We start from the raw sequence: 27,644 nt of genomic DNA, 5'->3' as shown, positions 1-27,644 counted from the left end.
ATTCACTAAAGAAATTACTATTGGTATTACTGAATACTAATAATACAAGTAACATACTAATAAGAATACATTGCCAGAACAGTGTAAGTCTCTTCTGCAAGTTGATGGGACAGATGACAATCAAATATGTTGTATGTGAGAATGGATCTGTGTGTATGTGCGAACCACTAAGTGATTCCTTTTGTGCGGTGTAACATGTTTCTGAATTGGGTTAAACAAAACTCCCTCTTTCTTTACTCTCTTGCAAATTCCTGTCTTACGCAAACCCTTCAAAACATATTTCCTTTTACAGATTTTTTTTTTAAATGCTTTATACTCAGCAGTGCTTATTGTCTACTTTTCTACATTTAGAGAAATACAACAGAAGTTTGAAGTCATGAATGGTGAAGAAAAAAAAAAAGCACTGCATGAACATTTAAAAACTAGCATCACAGGATGCGCTCAGTCAAAAAGTCATGAAGTATTACATGCAAAACAAGATAGGTTTCTGTTTGGTTTTCATATTACAAGTAGAGTGTGAAGGCCAGAAATATAAATGGGTTCAAAAAGATGAGAGAGAGAAAATGAGGAAGGATAAATCCAGTGACTAATTAAACACAGTGATCCAGATAAAATGCTTAGCTTTAAAACCCTCAAATTGCTGAATGGTGTATATTAGCATTTATGCCCTTATCTATATGTTTCTTCAAAAGAAAAAAGTCTGGATTGATACTTTTTTTTTTCCTCTGATCCAGTATGTCTTGCCTCCTTATAATGCCCAGGCTGCCAAGCATTTCAACATTTCAACCATCCTTCCAAGTTCCCTCACTTTCCCTCAGATCTGGAGCCAAACTTTCCTTCAGGAACTTTGACAGTTTTGAACTTCTCTATTAGGCTTCTTATGGGAAGCTGCCTTTTCAAAATTTAAAATTAATTTTCCAGTTAAATATAATTTTACAATAGTCTCTTAGAAAGATCACTCTAGTTGCTTGAAGGCCATAAAAAGTTTCACTGTGAGGACCTAACCTGGAGATGACAAATTAAATTTATGTACATTCAAATGACATCAAAATGCTGACAACATATCCCTGTCTCTTCCTTAGTCTTGTAATTCTCATTTAGATGGTTTCTTACAGACATTGTATCTAACTTGTAAAATGATTTTTTAATACGCAAAGCAAATTATCATTACTACATTAGCTTGTGTAAACCATTAAAGTCTGCAGAAGTTTTTAACGCACATGGAAGAAAACATGCATAAAATATTCCAAAGAAGAGGGAGAAAAAGAGGGTAAGAAAGTTAAGGAGTATTCTAACATACTGTGAAAATAAAATGAAAATGCATGAGAACATTAAAATTATGTTTTAAGTTTGGGCGTACACCATTTCAGCAAAGACAACAAGCTGAGAAAGAATAACCGTGTTGTCCTTAAACGTAAAATCTAACTATGGAATCAAATTATAGACAGAGGTTATGTTGCAAAGTCTTGGCAAAAGGAACCATCTCTACACTTGTTCAGCCTCAAGCATATTGGCGTTTAAGACACTTCGATTACCTCAGCCTCGGAGTCCTTCAGTTTCTGAACTTTTTCTTTGACTTTCATCTCAAACACCTGTTCCATTTCCATTTCCATTTTTTTCATTTTGGCTACATGCTCCCTCCTTTCCTCCTCCATCTGTGCCAACGGGCTCCTGCCATAAATCCAGAAAAAGAAGTTAGCTAGTTAGAACTTTTTTTCCTGTCTGTTACATTAGGGCATCTGTAAAAAACAAGATAAAAATGCTGAAGCATTAAGATAAATAACATTGCTGTGTGCACTGCTAGCTTAAATTCAATTTGCATTATTATATTAACTGTTTAGTTAAGCTTTCCTCCAAAAGACACTTTATACAATATATTTTCCTCCCCCACAATTGATTTACATTACATTTAGGGTAACAGAACTCTTGAATTTATATCTTTAGGAGAACCTGGTAGTGGGAAGACAGGAAACCAAAAGTTACCAAAAAAAAGTTAGCATCTTCCAAGTGATCTTCAGGCATCTTTCCTTTCCTTTCAAATATATACAAAAATCAATGGACATAATAAAAATTTTAAGAGCACTGTAGACAAAGTGTCCCATTTCCTCTAAATCTTCACTGTTTAAAGTGAGTCCAAAGAGTAAGTTAACATTACAACTGTGTTGAACACTGTGGTCATGCTTTTGAAGAGATAGCAACTTTGCAAAAAACAGATTCAGGAACTGAATATCAGTACTGCACGGAAGTGTTAGTTGGAAGACTTTCCTTTAGAAAGCTATTGATAAACTTAATGTACATTATTTTTATAAGTTAGTTATTTTTTTAAAATATACTTCACGGTTATTCCTTTTCTGGGTTCTGAATTTTCAAAGCTGTATAAGCCTGCTATCTATGTTATGGCGATACAGATTTTAAATAGCAAGTTTCACACTAAATATCTGATAAAACAGGATGATTTTTATCTAGTGATGATTGCTACATAGAGTCATTAAGATTTTTCTATTGTTCAACAACGTAATCAAAACAAATCACTGGCCTCCTTTTTAGGTTTTGAGTATGTATGGCTTAAAATGACAAAGCTTTAACTATCATGTTGTTAACAATGAAGAATTGAATATATCTGGAACTGTTATGGTCAACCAGCAGAGGGTATCTACGGCAATGTCAGCAAAAAGTCACTCAGACCAGCAAATTGTAGAGGTAGCAAGCCTAAGCCCTATCAAAAGTAATTTTGTTTTCATTTTAAAAAAACAAAACAACCAACCAACCAAATAATAATAAAAGACCCTAAAACACCCCTGTTCTGTTCTGATTCAAATAATGCAAATTCTAAAAGGAGAAAAGAATGACTAACTTTCAGTGATGGTTGAGACAATTAGCAATGCCTATTTTGATTCAGCATTTGCTACTCATTCTTAAAGGAACAGAGATATCAAACATAGTTAAGATCTGGTTTGACTGTTAATGGCTCATTTTACCCTTCCTGCTTGCCCATTTTCACCAACTAACCATACAGTGAGAGTAACTGATGTCACATCAACTCAAGACCATATGGACTTTTTCCTCAAACACCAGTATTTTAAGGGTGACAACTGGTGGGGGGCAAGGAGGAGGAAGAAAAAAAAGGCATTTCCATTTTAAAAAAAGAATTAAATTGAATCTGAACGAATAGTTGCAAAGCTTGGACAGGTAAGTAAAATGCTGTATAATATATGGAACTGAAACTGACCCTCAGTCTAATGTTTACTTTAGCCCTTTAGCAACTTTTGTCAAGGAACATAAATAATGGTTAAACCCAGGTGAAAGTACACTAATACACTAAAATAAGAAGAAAAATGAAGGAAGAGGTGAGTAGCAGTACTTGTGGAAACTAACCAGCTGTCAAAACAAGACTATTTTCTTGTTGTTAAAAGTGTACAAGTTCTCAAATGTATCTGCTCTTCAAAAATTAACCTAGGAAGTAGATCTGAATAGTGAGGAATTATTGCTGCAGTTTCTACAGAGTTGAAAAGGGACCAGAACTGTCCTTCTGTTGACAAACTAATAATCTAATGGGGATGTCACGCCAGCTGTATTGCAGCTGTATATTCATTCAGTGGTAAAAATCAGTCTGCACAGAAAATCTGATAAACCAACAAGCAAGCATTTACAGCCCAGAGCTTTACAACCGAGGTCACAACTGGTTTTGTTAGGTCATCAGTATGTGACGTGGGTAAAAACACATCATCTTGTAATTCAGGATACAACTATACAAGGGACTTGAACAAAAAGAGAGCTGAAGGAAGACCACCAAAGACATAACACATTTAATAGTAGGATGTATGTTAAAACAGCCCTCAAAGTTAATTGGCAAAAATAAAAAATTATTCTAGATATGTGCAACGTGGAACCTCTGCGAGCCAGTAATAAGATAAAACCATGGAAAAAGATTAAAGTAACTAATTTCCCAATCCAATGAAGTGCTGTAAATCTACAGATAATGATGAACCTATGGATAGAAACTGGGGGGATTTCCCAATTTATGCACTTCTGCTTGAAGTTTGACCAAATTTGTTTGAGGCTTAGCCAAAAAGTTTCTAAAAGAGAATGGGTTTTTTACAGATATATCTGTCACTGAAAGTATTTCTAAATTCCTACAGTTTACACTAGCACAGCTTTAAAACAACAACAACAAAAAAAACTGCTAGGGAAAAAACCAATGCTAAGAACGGGATGACAGGAAACTTTTAAATTTGAAACATTAAACAGTGAAACTCTTTTTTGTTTTTATAAAATTTTTGTCTTTAAGTTTTTTGGAAAAATTTAAATGACCACTTACATGCCTTCAACTGTGTCAAATCTAAAAAACAAAAAATACAGAGGCTTAGCTTAGCATGCTTAAATAAAACCACAAAATCAAAAAGCAATAATTAAAAAAGTAAAATCATTATTAATAGATTCCTAAAGCTAATTATGTGCTCCCCCAAAAGCAAATTTTTCACAGTAAAAGGAAAGACTTAAAGCTTGTTATATTTATGTGAAATTCAGTTAGTAAATCACTATACCATGTCAATATTAAGGCAGGTTTGATGTGCAGACACTTTCAGGAATACCTTCCCTAGAATATGCATGCTCTTAAAGTGATTTTTAAATATTTTAGTCACATGAACAACCGCTTGCTCTAAACAAATTTTCGGATACCAATGCCATATCGAGGCTTCTGTGTTCATTTAAAAATTGTCACCTAGCAAAGGACATTGTATGAAACCCCCAGGCATGTTCTTGTGCTACAAAAAGAGCACTTGACGTCCGTGGCCAGCAGAGGTCCCGCCGGGGCTGAGCTCAGCTCTGCAGAAGGCTTGCTGCAATGTCACCGCCCCGGAGCGCGATGCTCAACCCGGCCGTGCCTGGCGTTGGTACTTCACTAACACCAGGAGCGGGGGCGGGGGAAGGCTGAAAACAAGATGCTCAGATTCAGTCTCACCATAGATTAAGGTGGGCTTAATAACAATTAGAACCGCTCCACACAATTCTCTAAGAATACAGGGAAAGGGAGTTAGAAGCTGTCTAAGCTAAGTGATTAGAACGACCTGTGAGTTGTGTATTTTGTTACCGGGTGACAGACAGGTTATTGGACAGAGCAGTAGATGGATAAGGCTCATTTTACAGCATACGATACGACTTTCAATAAAGTAAGGTTTTACTTTTAAACTGACTGAAGATAGCAGCTTCATACAGCAAATGGAAAAGATTTTTCACATTAAAAATTTTAAATTTCAGAGCGAATGCCAATTTTCTCACACGTCACACAGTACACACGTGTGAAATTACAATTACCACAGAGTTTGAAGAGACAAGTTATCCATATATGTGAAGACTACCCTTGCCATTTGATTTTTCTAATGGCTGGGATGATGTTGAAAATTTGAAGAAATCAGACGCTAAACCTAAAATACAAAAAGGCTACATAATCACCGAAAATACATGCTTTGGATTGCTCTTCGGTCAACGAGTTACTTGTAGAACAGTCATTTAGAGTTTCACCAAATCAAAGGAGACAAATCAGAGAAAATTATCAACTGCACAGAAGAAATTGCTTCACTTCATCTGCCCAGCATTAGTAAAACTTGTAGCACATACTTCCGTTTTTCTTTCACATTTGCATGTTAACAGTATGAAAAACAAAGATCTGCGAAGATCATAAAAATACAGCTGTTTTAAAGGTGCAAAAAGTCAGTCCAGTCTCCAACAGCTGCCAGTAGGAGATACTTTTGGAGAAGCGCAAAAACCGCTGCATGTACGTCTCTTACGTCTAACCTCCCATCTTAGAGAACAGCAGCGAAGTAGTTTCCAGAGCCAGAGGTTGTGTCCGTGCTTAACAGTATGCTTGCAATACCACCAGACAGCATCAGAGCACGTCTCCATTCTCATATGGAGATACAGGATCTGCCTCTTGTGAAAGAATCAGATTTCCAGAGGACAAGTCAAATATTGCTCCATTTGAGACACAGACGCTTCTTTCAAAAGGCAAGCAGGCAAGCATAAATCTCCTAAGGGGATGCATGGATAAACTGTTAATATCTGTTCGTCCCCCTTTCAATTAATTCCCAGGAAGCCACTTCGTTATTAGGAAAATTCTTTCTATGCTGCTTCAACTATGCTAGATTCAACACAATGAGAACACACTGAAGCCAAAAAAGCATGTTAAAGCTTAAAAAACAATGCTGCAACTCAACATTTGGATAAGGTAACAAGACAAGAATAGCATCAGCTGCTTCATAACCAATATATGCATTTAAGAATTGTACTTAAAGTCACCCTGTGTTTGAAGGAACAAACTAAGGAAAGGTTCAAAATATTTCTTACAAGTTTGCAATAGATTTTGCTGTCTTTCAAATGGCTGAATCAAACAAACTGCAATCATTTAACAATTCTTCTCTCGAACAAAAGAAAACCTGATGGCTAAAAGCACCAGTTGTATTTATTCTCCTCCAAGATGCAGTACTGCAGTGTTCTGAGAGACATTTCTTATAGAGAAAATTGTTCCAAAAGGCACGTTTGCCTAGAAATATTCAGATGGGACAGCATAGTGATCCGAGATGGCAGGAGATGCAAAAATAAGCATTGCTTCAGAAAGCACAGGAATTCCAGACCCTCTTAGCGTAAATTCTAGCTAAAAAGAAAATCTCAGCAAAGCTATCAGCAACTGACTGAGAAGGGCAAATGAAGGACACAAAAAGAGTTTTGAAACATTCTAATAGATACATTTATACAGAAATGCATCTTGTTATGATTGCAATATGGGAATAAAAAATAGATATAAAAAAATCACTGGTTTATTCTTTTACAGAAAAATTCAGCATAACCAGTCCTTAACCGGGGATTAAGTAACAGACCAAGATTGTAGGTGCAAGCTAACACAAACAGCACAAACCAAAAGATAGTGAAAGTGTTATCACTAAAATTCAGATTTTTTTCAAAATCTAAGGAAAACATACTAAGGTTTGGAAAGGTATAAAAACATAGTATTAAACAACACAAAAAAATAAGAACTAAACAACTTCATTTGATATCCATGGAAAAGTTTCACTTTTCAGTACAGTAACAGCAAATAATAATACAGTAAACAGTATAGCAATAGCAAGTCAGAAGTCCTGGAGGAAATGCAGAATTTTCTTTTCTGTGCTACTAATAATACACTATCACCTCAGCAAAGAGAAAGTTAGCTCCAGATCTTGCACTCAAGTAATTTTCTTCTCTGACGTGCCCACTTACACTGTTTTGTTCTCAAACATGGGAACTACCTTACATCCCCCCCAATCCCCAATTTTTCCACAGCAACTACCTCATCTAGTAATTTTAGTTCTTATGATTCCTCCTCTCCCTCCCATTAACACTGTACCGTCACAAGGAACAGTGTGGCTTGAGAAATGTTTCTCATACTTGCTGTAAGCATTCAGAACCCTCGAGACGCGACTCAGGGACAATATGACGACAACAAACATGACAGTAAGAAGAAGGAACCACTCTGTTATGGATACACGTATTGGAAAACTACCCTTTTTAAGACTTGACCTCACTAAAACCTTACCTAAATTTACATACACATTCGAAGAGTTGATATAACTGACATATACTATTGTATTTTTTGTCAACATCTTGTGTAGGCTCACACTAGACGGAACCAAGTCATGTCCGCTTAAATCATTCCCTCACGGCCACTTTCAAAGCATTAAGGTAGCACAGAATAGACGCTCCTTTAATGAAAAATGGCTTTGTAGCTGTCAAATGGATGGGAATAGCAGATATTTCCATCTAGTTTCAGAGATGTTTTTCAGGAAGAACAGCTGCAATTTGGCAGGTCATTAGTTGAACAGAATAGTACCCTATATTTTGGTTGAGAAAATTGTATTTAAATCTAGTACAAATAAAAGAAATAGTATCACTAATTATTAATTATTTAATCAGTAATTATTGTTGATACAGGAGAAAAATACTTAAGAGTGAGGCTATTCTCAAACAGCATTATACAATGCAGAATAAAGTAGAGCCTACTTTTAAATCTTCCAGTAACTTCATGAGGCTGGCAAACAACTTGCTGTCAGAGGTAATTAAAATGATATATGAGGGTTAAAAAAACAACAAACCAACTGCAACAAAAGACAAAAACCCTCCTTCACTGCAACTCTCCTCTCACAGAAGATAAAGACGTTGCAATAATTTCCCTGCCATGATAAGCAACCGTAGAAGTAGCCAGGGCAGCGTTTCAAAGATGACAGCAGCAGATCTGGATTTTCAAAATTTCCAAAAAAATTTTAATCCTTTCTTCTCAAAAACGTCCCTGACACAAAGTATTGAGCATTCACGCCAAAAGAACCAACAATCCCGAAAGTATATAAACCAAAATAGAAACACTGATGCACAAAAACTTTGCAATAAGTGCCAGTGAAATAAAACTCAAACAAAAATAGTAAATGTTAGATTCAGTCCTGAAGAGAACTCTTACTAAAACCCAGTTATTTAATATGTTCAGTTAAACTAATGTAAGCATTACTGAAATAGAAAAAAAATCAGAAGTAAACAAGAGGTATACAGTGTAAAGACCAGAACTACAGTGAAGAGGCAACTGATGGGAGGATAAATAAAAACAAAACCACTCCCCACAGAAAAAAAAACAAAGCCAGAAACCCCACCACACATACACAAAACCAATGAAACACAAACCAGAGCAAAAAGACTAAAGCACAATACAACCTTAACAAGAACTTACTTTGTTAGCTGCCCTTTATTTTTGTTGTTGTCAACACCGTTGTATGTAACAGCTGCCAGTTTTCTGCTTCTGTAGTTCTCATAATGTACGTTATTAGTGACATCCTTCAGGTCCTGCATATGAGTTCTGTCAATAATTGCAATTTATCAGCTTAGTGCACAAATACAAAATACTACCTGAAAAATCAGTCCATGGTAATTTTGCAGATTTACTTAATTTTATAATTATATCCCTTCATTAATGTCCCACTCCCCACAATGTTTCTTTCTTCCACATAAATTACAGCTGTCAAGACAGCAAAGTCACAGAAATACCAGGTTATTCTGCAATGAACTCTCTCAAGTTTGCATCATTCTAGACCTTAATTTACAGGACTCATCTTTGGAAAATTTGACTTCTGTGGATAAACTTGCAAATTTGGAGAACAGATATGAAAAGTGTGTATTACTACTGGAGTAGGTCTGCCAAAGCACATCAGGCAAGAAACAAACAAACAAAACTTCCTAGTTCCTATCTTTTAAGTCTGCAAAAGCTAAATGTAAAGTTCAAGACTAAGTTACAAGCACTCATTTCCCATAATAATTTTCCATTGTCAGCCTGGAGAAAAGCAAAGCTTAATGATCAAACTAAGACTTGTTATAGCAGATGTCACTTACTGAACTGCTGTTAAGTATAGGACTCAGTGCCTAACACAACGAAGCACAAGCAGTCTTGCTCTAGACAACTGCAGCACTGACTTTTGTTTTTAAAAAAATACCTACAACTACGTACACATCAGCACTAACAAAGAACTCTGGTTCCTATGGTTTAATCACAATTTTCAAGAACAAGTAATCAGAAAGCAGAGAACTATTTAAAAAAATATCACCACCACCGCTTGCTAAATATGTGGTTAAACAAGATATCACTAAGTGTAAGATATTGTTCACAATTAAAAATATAGGGATTAATATCAACTCACTAGCTCAAATCCTTTATCCCCCAATATACGACTTCCAATCTCCTGGACATACCAGAAAACTTCATGTTACCCCCACAGGTTACTTACCTTATCAACATGTTCCTCAGAATTGTGAAATCACAGTGTTCACCATTTTCAACTGCAAAGAGGTAAATTTTTGTTGAGATGCCAACCAAAATACGTGCCCTACATAGAGGTAAGGCTTTTAGATGTCACCCAACTCCTACATTCATTCCAACAACAGATCACTTCCCGCCTTTCCTTACTCAAACAGTACGCGTATTAACAGTAGGACAGCATTAGCAATACATCAATATATCCTACCAGCAGAGTTCCTGTGCTCCCCTAAGCCATATGACAAACCGTACTCCATACAGCAAAAAAGCTACTGAAACAGAAGCACAGTTTTGCCAGTTTAAGTAACTGTATGGTCCTTTGGAAGCCCTGCCAGCACAGTTGTATAAGGATCAGGCACTAACCAAAGACCTCAGTCTAAATACAGGTCTATCCGAAACCTTTAGAAGACAGACAAGGCAATCTATTTCTCCCTGCCCCACCAAATGAGTTGCCAAGAGTCTTAATTTTTATGTGGATTTAGTCCTTTATTACCTAAGCAAAGGAAGGCTGTATATCTTATTTGATGCATAGGCCTACAGGCCAAAAGAGCACATTGACAGCTGTCATTAGATGTCACCCACTCCACTGTGCCTATCATCCCATTACTGTAGAAGAGGCTGGTACTGAGTGGCATTTCCCAATACATAATGAATTAACACTGGAGAAAAATGTACATCCCTGAACTCTCTGGCATGCAGACAGAGAAGGCAACACACAAAGCTCTTGGCACACGCAAAAGAAAGGCACAAGACAGGTTCCAATATGCCCCTGAAGCAGAGATGGACGTTTTTGTGGGAAGGAAGAAGGAAAACAGGATGAAGGAATTAAAATAACCCAGGTTCAGTGAATCCTACAGAAAAATGAAGCACATATTCTCCCTGTGTGTTCAGCTTGTATCTGCACTCCTGCATTATTTTATCCCATGGTTTTACACAAACTGTTAAGTGGTGCTGTTCAAGATAGTACATGAAGTCATACTCTCAAAAAAGTATCATCTCTGACTATTCTGTCCTTAGCTGGCAGACTCAAAGCCATTTAAAGAGGCTCCTTTTCGTTAGGCTAGTTCTTCCCTTCCAAAAATTATACAATCAATGAGTGTAAAACACAAAGTTTGTTTTAAAATGAAGAAAAGCAGCAGCATTTTGTACATCTCCAAATGCTAATGCAATAGCCTTAAATAAAGCTGGATCCTCTCTGGTGCAGCTGGTTTTTACTTTCTGCCAAACCTCATTTCCTGCCAGACATGCACTTCAAAGTGCTACAGCATTTCTCTCTAAAGTATTGGTCCATACTCTGCCTGTTGGTTGGATTTTTTTGGGTCTATTTTACACTGCATCAGATGTACAGTCCCTTGTTCTTGGAAGGCAGAAATAGCAAGAAAAAAAAAATCTTCCCTTTATTCAATACATGCACACTGTAAGGAAAAAGTTCAATGATCATGCAAAACCAGTTTAATAGTGAGTTTCACTATACAGCATGGTGCAAGGTATGCCATGTGCCATTTTGAAATAAGTGAATAGTATTAAAGCACAGGCAATGGCTGCCTGCAGAACATACAGTTATCTTCAAGCTTCTCTAACAGTGGAAAGTAAATTTAAAATGAGTAATAATAATTTAAGCAAACCCACACCACCAAACATGGAAAAAAAACAACTATCAGAAGTATTCAATTAATTACCAGGTACCTTCCTGTTGCTACACTCCAGCAATTAAGACTCAGATGTTTGGGGAAAAAAACAAATTCTTCCAGACACTTTAAATAGTCAAGCTGATCAAATTAACATTTATACTGCGAATACTTTAGAAAGAGGAATCAAAAAATATGTAGGTTTTGCATGAAGAAAATTAAAATAAGAATGCTAACAAACTGTTGTAATTTAAGTCTCATTGTTAACTGCAGTTAAGTTACTACAGGTTTTACAATTCCCCACTGAGGCTTTAACAGGAATCTGTTTGCAAAGTTACATGTTGCTGAACCTTTACCTTGTTCCAAGTCTGTCACAACAATAAATGTATATTCAATAATTTCCAGACCAAAGCACATTGAAATTAAGCACATCAAACATTTCAAATACAGACTAATGTCTAGTAAGTTTGAAATAGATAACAAAAAAAATCATGAGAAAGCCTTACCTTCTGCAACACCCCACGGGTACTGCCTTCCTCTAACTCTCTTGCCATTGACTTCAATGATCGTATTACTACCTACCACAGCAAGAGGTAAACGGTCCTACAAGATAAAGTATTACTTTAAAAAAATCAAAATTTCTATTGCCAAAAGATACTGAAAGCATGCCTATGTATAAACTTGATGTAAGCTAGTTTGGCACTATAACACAGCTTACCCGAAGTGCAATAATTATGTTTACTGACCTCTGCCTAGTGAAATGACAAATATACACATACACATCTCTCAAATTCCTTACACTGTTGTATTCTGTAAATCTAGTTAAGAAACAGACATTACTGTTATTTAGTAAACTAGGCAGCAGGCAAACCATTTCCTATTTACTCAATTGCACAGTAATTATTTACCAATTCATATCCTCACTGGCTACAAGGCCTGTTACTTTGACTGGGTCTTGTACCCAGTTTTTCAAAGGTTTGGCAAAGAACTACTTGAAATTCTTGTTTTCAGCTGAACCAAAAATCTCTTCAGTGTAACAAGCAACAAAGAGGCCAAGAGCAGCATCACGCTGCTGAAAGGAACAGTGTACAAAGATAAGTATTTTGGACTTTTGTCCTTGCTTTTATCCTGCTCTTCTCCTTTAGGCTTAGCCCCAGAATATCTTACATTTGTGCTATTTGTGTTTATCTATCCTAGGTGACTTCCACAGTAACAAAAAAATTTGAAAGCCTTTATAGGCTGTTAAAGATACTGAACAAACAGAAGCAAGGCTCAAGAAACATATACAAGATGGACTCCAACATAAAAGAACAAACCAAAACCACAAGTAAACAAAGAAAAAGCCTTTCAACAGCCTGACAGTCCTTTTGATTTTCTTTAGTCATTTGTCTCTATTAAGGTTTCAGTATATCAATTAGTCAGACAGCTATTAACTGTAATACAGACACACTGTGCCACTGCACACCTCTGCCTGAAAGACAGCTCTTGCCTCCTTCAAAGCTCAGAATCAAACAAAATGTGGTAGGTGGAGAAAAGTCAAATAGGGATGAAATAAAAAGAAAGTGGTCTTAAGAGTTTATTAAATGAACATGTGATCTAGTGCTCTCATTCTGAAGTTTAGCCATTAAAGGACTTAAGTCATCCAAGAGTGTCATTCATTGCCTCTGCTGAGGAGCAGTGACTCTTAGAACAGGTTTATATCTGATTTTTATCTTCTAAACATTTTGGTGGGCTCTTCAGTAATGACAAAAAGCTTTTACCGTTCTACCACACCCCCCTCCAGTAAGCAGTTTTTCCAAAAAGAATTATTTACCTTTATCTTTTTAACAATCTTATTTTCTTCTTCATCATCTGTTTCTGGAAATTCATATATTTTAATTTTGTGTTCTTGGATTTCTTTCATTATCTAAAAACAAAAATGTTATTTGTTTGAGGAATTCATACTTTGCAGTAACCCTATTTCTTGCTGCAATCTGATTCTCCCTCCTTTTGTTTGATATGAAAGACCCTTGCATATTAAGGTGACTGAGTTATATCACAAAACTTGCACATGTTTAACACCATCAGGTGACCCCAAGGGATTTATTGGCATGACTACCTCTCCTTAACCAGGAGAAGACAGGATCAGAGCCAGAGCCCCACAGCTAACAGAACACTATCCATCAATACAGCAAAAATGAACATCAGTTTCCTGCAGCAGGGCAAACAGACATTTACACTAATGGGAATTCTACCTGCACACAGAAAACCTAATACAATACAGCTTAAATTCTCTAGCTAGTTGTGTAACTGAGTCCCTTAAAAAAAAAAATTTGAATAGATAACTGCAGACATGCTTCAGCCCTTGGAGTTCTCACAATAGCTACTGCTGTCACTCCTATTCTTTTCCATTTCTAGCTCACCTGAGCATCAGTTGCTTCAAGCAGAATCACCTGCCCATTTTAATAGAGCTTGTGACTGATGGACTGACTCTAGCAGTTAGCTGTGTTGAAAAGTATTTGCAAGCACTAATGAAAACTTAAGAATAACTGACAGCGTCATCAAAAATGAGACTGTGCTGTTTTGGTGCTTGATTTGCCTGAAGGCTATTTTCAAAAACAAGCTGATTAGTTTTCCAGAATTTTAAAACGGAAAAGTATTAGACCATTAAGCCAACAGCTACACTGCAGAGCCTTGGGGAATATTTCTGGTTCATGGGTTTGCACTCTTATAAGAATGTAAGTTCCCAATTCACATAAGGACTTATTTTCATTTGGGAAAGTCTCCCCTATTTAACACCAACTCACTGATAAAGCTGCTTATATATTAAGAAATATTCTGCGTTCTACCATTTTCTCCCTTCTTTACATAAAAAGGCCTCCTAAAATGCAACCAAAACAGACTTCAGGACTACAGCACCTTGCTTAAGCTCCTCCAAGGAAGAAAATGTCCTTCCATTTTCAGTCTTAGATCAAGAGTATTGCACACAACATCTCTTAATACCAACTTCTTTTCAGACCCTGTATTCTTCTAAGCTAGGACTGAACACAGTTCAATAAAACAAACTTCATGCCTTGTCTTGTCCTTTTCTGGGTCCTCCTTATCCTCCTCATACAATACAACAAAGCCTAAATGTTCTACTCTGTTCATGTAGTTGAAATAAAACATAAACCACTTGGAGACAGTAATACCAAATTTTTTCTACAAAAGAAATTTTATCAGTTGTATCAATGTTAGCATTGTATCACCGTCTTTAAAATACATTACCGCAGCCCAAGACTGAGCAACAGGCATACTGATTCTGATCTAATACCTGAGGCATCTTTAATAAATATAGCGCATCAACACAAAAGTGAATACCACAATACAATCAATACTACTGTGATACTGTTAAATAGCTTTTTTTTTTTTTAAATCTTTTCAAGCACACAACTTCTGTTTGGCACCTAAATCTTGAAAGCTCCCTTCCTCCCTGACTGATTTTTATCTCAGCAGTGAATTATTTCACCTGCCAAGAAACATACTAGACTTGAAACCTCTCCCCCTGAGGATAGAAACAAGATTATTTCACCAAGAAATATAATTAAATCTAGATATATAAATTACTTAGCTTTGCTGTCTCAAGTTGTTGCTTCAGGGTTTAAACTTCATATGCAAGAAGTTAAATCTCACCATTTCCATAGGGGCCTACTTACTAAATTACCCCATGTTGTAAATATTAATCTTTCAGCTCACCTGTTTTTTAAACTGTTGGCATTCCTCAGGTGTAAGTGTGTCTGCTTTGGCAATAAGTGGAATGATATTCACTTTTTCATGCAGGCGCTTCATAAACTCTATATCCAAAGGCTTAAGTCTGAAAGACAGCATTAGAGCTTCGCAATTTATATTAATTAAACAAGAATGTACAAATGATTTGAGATTTGTCCTGACAACTACCCTTAAGACACTGATTTGTGAGCGACAGATGCTTGAATGAAATTCAGAAGGCTACCTGCGACTGCTATAGGAAATCCCCCAGAACTGTGCAAGCCCAGAGGGTAAGTCGTAAATTAATATTGCTAGAAGTCATGAGACCACTGCTAGCTGAAATTACACTCATTTAAGCAAGTAATAAGAACTCTCCTATGAAGGTAGTAAAGCTTGTGTCATTAGCTGGAAGACAGTCCCACTTAAAGCCTGGCTGATAAGAGCTTACAGTTGTGAATGATGCTCTGTTCACATATGCAGTTTCAGTTTCTGGAAGTAATGTTTATTTCTATGCTTCTTCCTGAAAGTGGGCTCTGAGGTTTTGGGGTTTTTACTGTCTTTAGCAATCTAGTATATAAACTCTGTGGCCTATGTACAAATGAAGTAGAAATATCTAATCTGTAAATCGCTACGTATAACAATAAAAACATTATGAAAGTGGGTGACTGACATAAAAACTAAACCACCCACCATATGGGTATATAAAACCATTGACGTGGATCAAAGTGGTCAATATTTCCTGCTTGATAAAGTAAAGCCACAGAGGCCGTGATGCATTAATGCTTCAGAATTTCAGCGTTTAGTCAGGCTTAAAGGAGTCATTTAAAGGACTCAAGATTATTTCTCTTCATATAAAAGAAATTAGGATTAGGAACATTAAAACCAGATTCAGTTGGTACTCAAATTTAGCTTCTTTTCCAAACTATATGTAAAAGAATAAATAAAGTGTTAAAGAATATACACTTTAACATTTCTACCTGTCACTGAATTTCTCAGCTTCTCAACATGTTTCTGTTAAGTAAATAACATTAATGCACATCTAGATTAAGAGCACTGGTTTAACTATCTAGCCATCTCAATACGCTTTCCCTCTCCTCACTCCAGAAAGCTACCCAGGGCAACACCAGCTGCCGGGCAGTTGCCAAAGCAGAACGTTCAGAATGACGACAGTGCTCACCTCAAGGTCTTCAGCTGACAGTGTAGACTGAAGCAGGAAGCCTTTACATGAGGAGCCTAGCGTTGCAGAAAGGCTGCACATTATCACCCCATTCCCTTACCTGGAAGGCTCCTCCAGCCCCTTCACTCTCTCCCCGTAACCACCCCCATACCAACTAACTTATCGATTCAGATGTTTATGTGGATACCAGCTAAAAACAATGGGATGCGTTAAATTGAAGGACCTAACCTGCATAATTTTCTTCTTTATAGATTGCAAAAAGTAGGCTTTTGTGAATGTATGAAGTTATAAGGACAAATGAAGTAAGTACACCTACAAATGGCTTTAATTCAATGTAAACACAATCATGCATTAAAAGCAAAGAGTACATTACTCGATGGGTTGCATGTGCTGTTGGAAACATGACTGAAGACTGCACCACTACAAAAAACAGGTAGGAAGCAAGCAATGCCCCTTCAGAGAAGACAGGATCTTAAGAAGAAATGAATGCTAACAGCAGCACCCATTTTTTCTGTGCTTCATTAATTTCCTTTAATTAGATGACAATTCCAAGCATTTACTCCAGTAACTGAAAAACATTATGCAAACCCAGCTCAACTTTACAGGCCCCCACAAGAATAACATGAAATACCCGTGCAAGGAACAAATTTTTCCAGCTTTTTAGCCTCACAAATTTAGTGACCAAAACTTAATTTAACTGAAGTATTACCTTTATTTTTCCTTACAATTTGCACCTCCCACTAGTTTAGAAACTTTAAATGGGTAAGAGAGAAGTGTGGAGGGAAGACAAAGGTTTTTTTGAAAAAGCTCAAAAAAGATTGACTAACACAAAGAACTGATCATCTTCCCTTTATTTAGATAATATTTTGATTTTGTACACTAGTAAAACAGTGTATGCCAAGGATTTAAAGCGTTTGCATTTAAAAATTGACATGCATGCTGAGCAAAACTGACATTACAAACATGCATGTTGAACAACAACAAAAAATGTTTCATTAAGGCAAGTCTAGAAGAACAACTCTTCTCCACCCCTCAGTACTCCTTTCCAAATTTGGAACATCTCTGTCTAGCTCAAAATGATTAGAACCATTCCAACACTAGCTACAGAAACTGAGCATAATAGCTGGCATTTTTCACTGCCTGAGGAATATTCCTCAAAATTCCTTCATCGCTCTCTTCAAGTTTTACTACTTTTGACACATACAGTAGCATAGGCTACTTCTCTTCCTTCTGGTTTTGAAGGTATAACTTAAGAGTCTGACAAATTTGATCAGCTAGACAATGGTTGCTTCACATCTTATCAATTTCAGACACAATCAACCTGCATCTAATACACCCTGGAAATGCAGTTCTCTCTCTCTACCACTAGATAGAAGTCTGATCAAGTTAAAAACTAAGCAGGGGTGGAAGATTGCATAATAATTGAAAAAAAAAACCCATAATGCCTATATTGGAATTATCACTAGACAAAAGATTACACCCCAGGTGAATTAAAGCGTGCAGGAAACTTCCCATCTTCAATTTATCATTAAAGTCAAAGGGAAGGAGGAAGAATGGAAAGGAAAAATCCTGTTGCTTCAAGTGTGAACCAGTTTCTCCTCCTGATCTGAACAAAAGATATAGATCACAAACATACATGGCACTTGCGAACACCTCTGTAATTTTAATTGTTCTAGTACTATTTTCCTTGTCAGATAATTGATGTGCAATCATGTTTTCTCGTATTCTAATTTATGCTTGTCTGGCTTGCTGATGTTTGACAAGCCAAAGCAAGCTCATCTTTGAAATTAAGGATGGCCTACAGGCCATTAAGAAAATTCTATTTGGAACTTTATAGAACTAAGAGTGCCAAATTTGGATGTTTATCCAAGATAAAAGACAGAGAAAGAAAATACAATATACACTAATACGAACCCATGTCCTGAAGGAGCAATGAAGTATAAACAACACTGCACTCTATTATCTGGCATCTGACGTCTGTTCACTCGAGATTCTGCATTCAGGTAGTCCTCAAATTTACTGTCAATGTAGTCGATAACTGGCTGCCAACTGCAGAGGTTACATGAATAAAAACCTGTAAGTTATATCATTTACGTAAAAAAGTCCGTCTTTGCTAAGAAATAGATGTACACTATTTCCCCATGGCTTGCCCTTTTTTTTTTTCTTTTTTCTTTTTTTCTTTTTTTTTTTTTTTTAATTAAGACATTCCAACACAGCACATTTTAAGTGACCAGCTCCTCAACATACATCCAAGTTACATAGCTCTGGAGATACAATCTGTAAATTCACTGAAAAACCCTTTCAAACATAATTACCTTCATTATAATAGCATTAAATAGAACACTTAAGAACAGTAGCCAAAGGAATTCGCTTTACTGGTCACATCTTGTGACAGTACAGAAGTTGGTTCTGCACACTGCACAAACTGGATAAAGAGCCAAATGCTCCATTTACTTTAAAGGGAAAAGCTGACAGCATTTCAATGGAGCTATAAAGGTACTTGGAACTACAGTAGTTAAGGTTTTAAGCTAACTGAAAGAATGTCTTACCAATTACTATTATCCACAGCATCGCCAAATCCTGGTGTGTCAACTATTGTAAGTAGTAACTGAACACCACCCTCCTTGATTAAAACTTTTGACTGCTCAACCTGAAAAATGAATAAGGCAAGATTAAATTTTTAGCAATTTTGTCACTCATCATAAACACCGGGAAAAGCAATCCATGAATAAGTCCTCTTACAAAGAATTACTAACTTTTCTGTTTCAGACGAATACTGCATCCATGTTTTGCTTATAAAGTCTCTATAAATTGAAAATCATTAAAGAGAAGAGTCATAATTTAAAGTGATAAAAGAACCCATCTAAGTAAATAGGATACCTTAATATCTTAACTCCTGTCAACAGGAGAAACCCTAACCAACAATACTAATGCCAATATAAAAAATAAAAATATATATATTAAAAATACTTACATTCTGAGATATCCAGACATTCTGATACAGCAGGCATTATACTTTGGAGTAAACTTTGTCACTTCAAAGAAAATGACAATTTTCAAAACTAAACCTCCCCCCAAGCATCTTAGATACTACATTTCTAGTCCTGTTAATGTGTTTTTAAGAATACATTTATTCTTCAGCTAGTATAATGCTTGGGAAAGGAATCATAGAAAGTGATGGTTTCCTGTTACAAACAGATTGATATTGGAAAGTAATATAATCTAGCTGCAATCTGCTGAGCTAGACCTCATGTGACCGTAATGGATTTGTTCCTGTTAGCTCAGGTCACTGATGGAAACCTGGCTCAGAAGGCAACTGCATCAGCACAAGGCACGATGTGAGATCTGGGCGTGGGAATGCGTGCCTCAAGTTGTGACCACCCATCGGCAGCACAGCTCAGTCAGCTTGCAGTGAGCATGTTATCAAACAGATTAAACACGTCATGACACAGACAACTTAGGCTGAACAGCAAACTGACTGCTACCCCTTTCTTTCTGCCAATACCTCCTTAATTATTGGCAATGCCAACGTCAAGTGTATCTGCTTAAGAAAGTGCTGTACAGCACTGTCGTATCAGTGTGATCCACAGTAGCAAGAAATTACAAATTACAAACTCACGTGAGCACGTTGGCTCTTGCCAACTGCTCACACATTTAAACAGTTTTCCCCTGATATTAAGACAATATCTATTAAATCACTAGTGATGCTGTTTTCAAGATATGGATTCAAGAAATGAACAACGGAAGCCATTTATTCAGAGCCACACACGAGTTGGCAGACGTTGATGCCACCTGGTTGCACATTGCTTAACATTTCTTAAGTCTCCTGAACCCTAACTGGAGGGAAAAAAGAAAGTTAAATATAACCAGGCGAACACCCACAAGAACATTCAGTGAAGAGTTATCAAAGTTTCTACTCTGAAAGTAAATCCTATCTGGATGGTCTCTTGACCAGCTCAAGATCTGAGATTGTATCAACGCAGCTCAAGCACTTGCACATCCCTAGTTATATAGGTGAAACAGACACTCTCACAGCCACACCTGAACATTGTTACAAACACTTTGCAATCACTGGTTACGTGATGCAATGTCAATCTACAAGATAAATTAACACTCTACACAAAGTCAAACTAAATACCTCTTGCACAAGCAAAACACTGATTCCAATTCAGGAAAAGAATACACAAAACCACAGAAAGCAGTAACTAACTGCAAAGAAAGCTCCACATTTAATCTCCGAGTATGCAGGATATTATTTTTATCTGCTCAGCGCTGGGGATCCTATCTGAGCCAGATCAATCCTTTTTACTGCTAGGTGTCAAAAACCTAACTCAGCTACACTATCGCTGTCCAGAGCATGCAATTGTCACGAGCTGGTTCTTCACATAACAAAAACACAAATACAAAATCAGTAAAGCAGCTTCATAAAACAAAGAGTCCCCAGCCCCAACACTGGTTTACCTAGATGCTAGTCTCACAAGAATCCAGGTTGGGGTGGCCTGGGGTTGGGGTGGACTTCCAGGCCACCCAATTCAAACCCCTACTTGAGCAGGCTTACTGCAAAGGTTAGGAAGGTTAAAAAAAAAAAAAAAAAGAAAAAGAAAAAAAAAGCCCCAGTACACACACAGCCTGAGACACCACCAGGCTGCCTTTTCATTAACTGTGTAACTCCTATCTTTCTGAAAGCATCCAGTCCAAAACCTTGAGAACCTAGGAATACATGCAGTGCTTTAAAAACTTAATTGTGATGAATGTAATTTTTTACCCCTCAAGGGTTCTACAGAGAAATTTTATTGAATGCCACAACGCACGACAGTAATCCCCAGTCACACAGTCTACTCAGCCAAGAGTTTACTACTGTCAAGTTTTAGCACACAGATTAACTTCTGATGCCTTGTATTCTTTTTGCTTTCTTGCATATAGTAACTACAATGCCCTCCTATAACTGAGCTCTTTGCAAGTGTTAAGAAACTCCTAACGCTTTCAAAATATTAGAGATGGTAATGTTACGAGCTGTACTCTTGCCAAGTGCTTACAAGGTATCAGCTTTATTCTCCAGCACAAAAATTCCCAAGGAGAATCTTTAAATTATTAAGTACTCACAGTGGAATGCTTTTACAAAAGCAGCAATTAATAAACCATTATCTTGAACATGTGTTTATAACAAAGGAAAAGGAAGGTCAGGAGATACTCAGAAATGCCACGCCAAACATTTTTCCCGATTCTGTATGCTTGTAAAATTTAAATGTGGCGAATTTGTGAAGCCACCTTCTGACAAAGGTGCAGTAACTTTTGCCTGCAGTAACTGAATCTCTGCAGACAGTGCTAATACCTTACTGGGTGGTGAGGATTTAAATTTATTCTTACTTTCCATAAATTCATGTAAGTATCTTGCTATCAGAGCAGGGTTTTCAAAATCCTACGGAACAAGAAACATTAGTTGATCAAATTAAATATCCTATGCTTGTGTTGTGGACAATCAGATGATATCCACCGTATATTGTAAGTGGTAGAGACTATTGGTAAGAGATAGTAGGTGAAGAACCTGCCGTAAGGCCTCTGTAAAGTTGCATTTTTCTAGCCTAAATAGATGTGTCCATACATGGTCAAAGGCACAGAAGGCAGCAACATCTGGAAAAGATCCAGAAAAATTACTGTAAAATAGTGTCATTCATAGTTAAGAATCCAACTGCATCCTATCATCTGATTTACAAGTATTCCCAAGGGATTAATAGAAAACATTAGTTCGAGTCCTGGAATTTAAAACGTTTTAATAAAAGTCTCCTCCAAACAGCCATTTTCCCATGCACTCCAGTCAACTGGGTCACACTGATCTCCTTGGCAGTTACAACACAGCATTCACAACATGATGCTTGTTACAGCTTGACTACTTCTAATGGATTAAACAAGCTCTTACCATACTCTAAGATAGTCAAATGATGTTCAGAGAAAATATATTTCATACCCCATCATTTCTGAAGAAGTTTCCTTTAAATTCATCTGACATCAAATCACTTACTACTAACCGTTTTTCTGTTTTCCATTAAATTAATACAAAGGACCTGCCTCACAAAACAACTTGAAACTGCAATTGTTTTCAAGCCCAAACCAGTTTGTATTTATCTATGCGAGATCTTACACAGTTTCTGATCAGTAAGTTATTCTCACCACATAGAAACAGGTGATTACCACCACCAAGACTTTAGAATGCTCTGGTGGCTTGTCTCATCTCTACTCTACAAAACCTTTGGCATCCTCAGCTTAGACAGATTTACACTGGCAAAGAGTACAAATCCCATGTGGATCCAAATAGCAGCTCCCACTGTTGGTTCTTTGATTTAATGCTTGACTGGAATCACCTCCACAACATACACATTTTATGTTTTTATTAAACCCACTAGATTTTCAAGGTTGTAGGGGGAAACAGTTTTATCCTCACTTAGACACTGACAATTAAATAAGACAGTTTCAGTTTCCTTCTTAAAATGCCATGCTTACCGATTTTTCATTCAGCACAAGTAACTGAAAGCAAAGCAACATTGCACTACAAGTATACACAAACAAAAAACCCCTCAGATAAGAGTAAGCAGTAATTTCTTAGTGGAAGGTGGTCTTGAAATGTATTTTATTCAAATCATATTATTTTCTGAGTCATGACAGACCCCAGTACTGAAAGTAGTTTTGGCTAGCTCTTGTCCACCCTCAGGCTTTAGCCCACACAGTGGATGTAGGAAAAAATGCAATGGCTTTTCAGCCAGGGCTCTGTTCAAGCCCTGACCCCCTACCCTACACCTTAAAAAGAAAAAAAGAAAAAAAAAATTAAGTGAAGCTTAACAAAAAATATGGGGGTTGTCTTCAACCAGTAGATCAATAAAAATCAAATCACCTCTGAAGAATTCAAAAGGTCAGCATGAACAGATCATCTAACCTTGCCACCTAACAGATGAAAGTAGTTAACTCTGATTCCAGAAGCTATGTGCACAGTTTTAGTTCAATTTTTCTTACACTGATCCACCTTTAGACAGGGCAGCACTGAGTTATCTTTGAAAGATGTCTTGTTATTGTTTTTGTTAGTCTGTATGTAAATTCTTCCCACTTTTCCCAATCTAAAAAATAAAATTAAGTCTTCCAATGACAGGGAATCCAACACATCATTAAGTTATTTAAACTATAATTCAATGAACATAACCTGAATTAGTTTAGCTTCCGCTAAACCAATGTATAATGAACAGTAATGAATGGAATCACACTACATCTCTCTTCCAATAAAAAACAGGTCATCCTCCTACCTAGTTTTCCAACAGGCACTGATTATTTCATATTATTCATATTATACCAGAGCTTAACTATTTGCACACCTTTTCCATCCCACTTAACATCTCTTTGAAACAGGTACATAAATTCCACCTTTCTAATTCAAATAACGGTCCAATGCCCCTGCTAGCAAGTTTTAAGTCATTTTGTCAGAGTTGCTATGCTTTTATATTAAACCAATAAAACAGCTTAATAGACATGACCAAAGCTTAGAGAAATAAGCTCAGAATGTTCAAAAGCTTTCTTCCAAATTAAAGGATTGATATTCCACAGCAAATGCATTTTGTATTAGTATTCAAGATTGATGCTGAGCTGACAAGCAACATCATTTAACCTTCTTAGTATGAGCATAACGTTTTCCTGGCCCAATGGTAATTATTCAATGTTTTGAGATTAGATTAAAAAAGCCTTACCCTAAACCCCTCTAAAAAACACAAACCAAAAGCCCCACAAACCAGTAAGGTCAGTGGATCATAGCACTGGAGCAGTTATTTGATTTCATTGAATAAAACATTTGATTTTACAGCTTCTGTTTAGCACCTCGCATACCCTCCTAACTCAACACAACGCTTATGACCACTCTGTAATTGCAAAATCACTTCAGCCACAGCTGAGGTGGTCTGAGGCTGTCATTTTGCAGCTGGAAGAATTGGGCTGGACAACAGAAGCAATGCTGAGCACCCCCGGTCCTCATCTGTACAAAGTTAGATTATTACAAGCTATATTCATGAAAATCTTAAACAAGTGTCTAACGTGCATCAGCAGAGATGAACAGAGCTTATGCATCCTTATTCAGCTGCTCAGCTGTGGAGGCAGAAAACAGCCCACTGAAATATAATTATTTCCTATGCTACCCACAACATTATTTATTTATTTCTTCCTATTAGGTGTGGAAGGTGTTTCCTATTAGGAAATTTCTTTTTTCCTAATAACATTTTTAATAATACAAAAAGCATGCTCCTTTTCTTGAGAGAAACATATAACTGATCAGTAGCAAATTATTACACAAAATGAATGGATCAACTTCAGTTTTCCAGCCTGACTAAATAATTCTGTTGTATCATGTACTTGCAGGAACATCTTTTTTGCCTAAGCACGGAGTCTAGTACTTAAAAGTCAGCCAGGTTCACCCTAGCCCCTGACAGGTTTCAGAATAACAACTTATAATTAGAAAATGCACGACAAAGGATACAGGCTGCAGAAGACTGGTGGATACTTTCATACCTTATGTCCTTACACTTACGTCAAATCTTTTAACACAGTTTCTAAATGTCTGCCTTAAGCAGTCAAGGGGGTTAGTGCACATCTGTATATTTCTACAGATACACTCAGTATTTTTACTGATAATAAAACATCCCATTTCCAAAGAGAACTGCAGCCATATAAGGTTTCTAAAATACAGGCAGCATGCAAAGTACTTGACTTCAAGGTTCCCACACTTCAACAGACTACCAGTTTCAGAACCTGGAAGTTTTGTATTGCTAAGGTACACTGAAAGACACATTGAGCCTTTCTTGGTGCTTCACATAACTGCTAAACTTACTGGAAATACAGGTGCTTATGTGACAACTGGATCACCTTGCATTACTAGATTGTAAGTTACTTCATTCAAGGTGCAGTTTTTTCCCAGACATACCTGTACAGTCTTTTTAATTCTGTGTGAAGGACCTGGATACTCTGGGGAATACAATTCTGTTAAGAATAATGAGTTGATTAATGTTGATTTTCCCAGTCCAGATTCACCTGGAAGAAAACAAAACAGTGTCAGTAAAACCAGGAGTATCACAGCAGGTATAAACATTTAGATCTATATTTCAAATACTTTTCAAATGTAGTACCTGAAAACATGCACTCCGCTCTAAGGCTTTGAGAACCTGTCATGTTTTTGAATTTCAAGGAAAACCATGCAAATCCAACTGTCACTGTTGGATTCTATAGATGTTCATTTTTCTGATCACATTAAGGATTGAGTGCATTTAGCTCTTCTCCATTGCTCCTGTTACAACACAAAGATGATATCACCCCACGTTAAATTTTATAAACAAGCTATCTTCCTGGTATAACTTCCTAGCTTAGCCTGCTTTGGTGTCACAATATCTCCTTTATTTCAAGTATTATTTGAGAGTCTTATCATCAAGGAGGGGAAAAAAGAAAGGGGGTGAGGCCGTGGGTGGGGGAAAAAAGTGAAAATTAATTCAGTCTCACTACTAAAGCTACAAGAGCTAAAATGAAGTTTCAGAACTGTGGTTTGCCTGGGAATTCTGTTGTTGGGGCAGGGGAGGGAGATTAAAAAACAAACCAACAAACAAAACCAATTTGTTCATCAGCAATAATAAACCAGCCTTGCTAAAGAATCTGGAGGCACTACTGCCACAACAATCCAAGCAAATACAGTTACAAGTCCCCACAGCAAAGCTTACCCCCCATTTACATCTCTACAGAGACAGGAGCAAGAATTTCAGATCAACTACTTATTACAGTATTTAAAAAAAAAAGTTGCTTATTTTTCTACTGTAAAGAATCTACTTCAACACAGCAATTCACACTGGCAACAAGAACCAAGGAAAATAAGCATATGAAAATGATGTTTTCTGTTTAAGTTTTCATATGCAGTGCTGGTAGTCATTGACCTAAACAGTCATGCAGGAATTTGCTCTTAAGCTAACAAATTTGGGTGCAAACTATATAGTTTCACTAAGGGAGTAGAATGAGCTGCACTGCCCCCGCACTTTGAAAAGAAAAAGCCTAACCTGCTAATCCCTCCATTCCCAACAAATAATGGTTGATTTAAAGACTAAACTCAGAAAGCTTCAAAACTGAAGTGCCCTGAGTTAATGCAAGTAGTAGAGAGCTACAAAACAAAGCAGTTACAAACCTCAGCAGACAAGACCTTGTCTTGCCTGTAATAGCCAGCTCGATTTCATACACAAGCTAGCTTATACACATCAGCCATCTCAATTACAATGGCACAGCACAAGGTCTCTGCAGCACGGAACAGAGCAATCTGATTAGCTATACTGTAAACGGATTAGCAGCTGATGAAACATTGCAACCAGAGCTCCTGCAGGCTGGCTAAGTTATTAGTAGCGCTTGTTCTTCAAACCCCACCCTGTCCAACAGATGAGCTGGCCCCTGCTGCAAGCAGGCTCTGGCTACAGCAGCCAAAGAACAAGGAGATGCTCAAGTTATAACCCCATAATAGCGGTGCTGGGAACACTAACCCAAACACAACAACTACCTGTGAGCCAGAGGGGACAGGCTTGCTGACAAGCATTTCATCACTACCACCGCAGGTTTTGACTATTTCTGTGGTCTGCTGCACTAGACCTTTCAGAACTATGTGGTAAATACAACCAGACACTTCTAGGCACTGTAAGGGGGACACATCATCTGCACTTGCAAGACCTTTAGGGTCCCTACCAGGTCTGCAGCAGAAAGAAGCTTCACAGCTTTCCAGCCTCATAGCGGCAGCTAGTTTCAAGTTTAACCTCCATCTCACAACTCTGCCCAAGATGCACATATCATTCCAGTTAAACGGAATAGCGTTTCATCCATCTACGGGATGCCTTGAAAGGAGGGGTCCAATTTTGCAAAGTACAATTCATAGCCTTTCAGCAAACATCACTTCTTTAGGTGAACATAATCTTGGAAAAGGCTCTCTACTGCACTATTGAAGAAAGATTTGTGTGTCAGATTCTAATTCAATATACAAAAAAGGGTTATCCCTTCTCCTCTCTTCTATTAGGGTTATTGCTGGTCTGGATGTGCTACAGAATTTGAAGTGGAAAACACTCTGAATAACCACTTCTCCTGAAAAATCACAGTGCTTGTCAAGTTGCCATTGAAATTCAACATATGGAAATAAGATTTTCAGCTTTGAAAGAATGTGATGGAAAACCAGCAGCTTGCCCTAGATGGTTCCTGCAGCTGTGGCACTCCATACCAAGTAGTTCCAGAACTGCTGAAGCATTAC

The 27,644-nt window shown here is 37.1% G+C and overlaps 1 protein-coding gene across 4 annotated transcripts in view; it reads right to left on the bottom strand.

Annotated features, from left to right (window-relative positions):
* SEPTIN7 (septin 7) overlaps positions 1–27,644 on the bottom strand; it is an 80,757-nt gene that overhangs the window by 2,200 nt on the left and 50,913 nt on the right. For 2 of the 4 annotated variants that reach the window (XM_037383682.1, XM_037383683.1), the window contains exons 4-13: positions 25,308–25,414; positions 18,907–19,007; positions 18,272–18,406; positions 15,169–15,286; positions 13,268–13,360; positions 11,961–12,057; positions 9,798–9,849; positions 8,750–8,875; positions 4,319–4,339; positions 1,536–1,671 (exon numbers count right to left, since the gene is read on the bottom strand). In XM_037383682.1, the coding sequence (XP_037239579.1) occupies positions 1,536–1,671; positions 4,319–4,339; positions 8,750–8,875; positions 9,798–9,849; positions 11,961–12,057; positions 13,268–13,360; positions 15,169–15,286; positions 18,272–18,406; positions 18,907–19,007; positions 25,308–25,414 (986 nt within the window). Of the gene's footprint in view, positions 1–1,535; positions 1,672–4,318; positions 4,340–8,749; positions 8,876–9,797; positions 9,850–11,960; positions 12,058–13,267; positions 13,361–15,168; positions 15,287–18,271; positions 18,407–18,906; positions 19,008–25,307; positions 25,415–25,509; positions 25,643–27,644 lie in introns of those variants that run through there. The other 2 variants (XM_037383685.1, XM_037383684.1) reach the window with 2 other exon arrangements.

This window comes from Falco rusticolus, chromosome 4 (genome assembly GCF_015220075.1).
Source record: "Falco rusticolus isolate bFalRus1 chromosome 4, bFalRus1.pri, whole genome shotgun sequence".
Lineage (NCBI taxonomy): Eukaryota > Metazoa > Chordata > Aves > Falconiformes > Falconidae > Falco > Falco rusticolus.
Note: the sequence above shows the minus strand (reverse complement) of the source record. Positions and strands in the feature narration are given on the sequence as shown.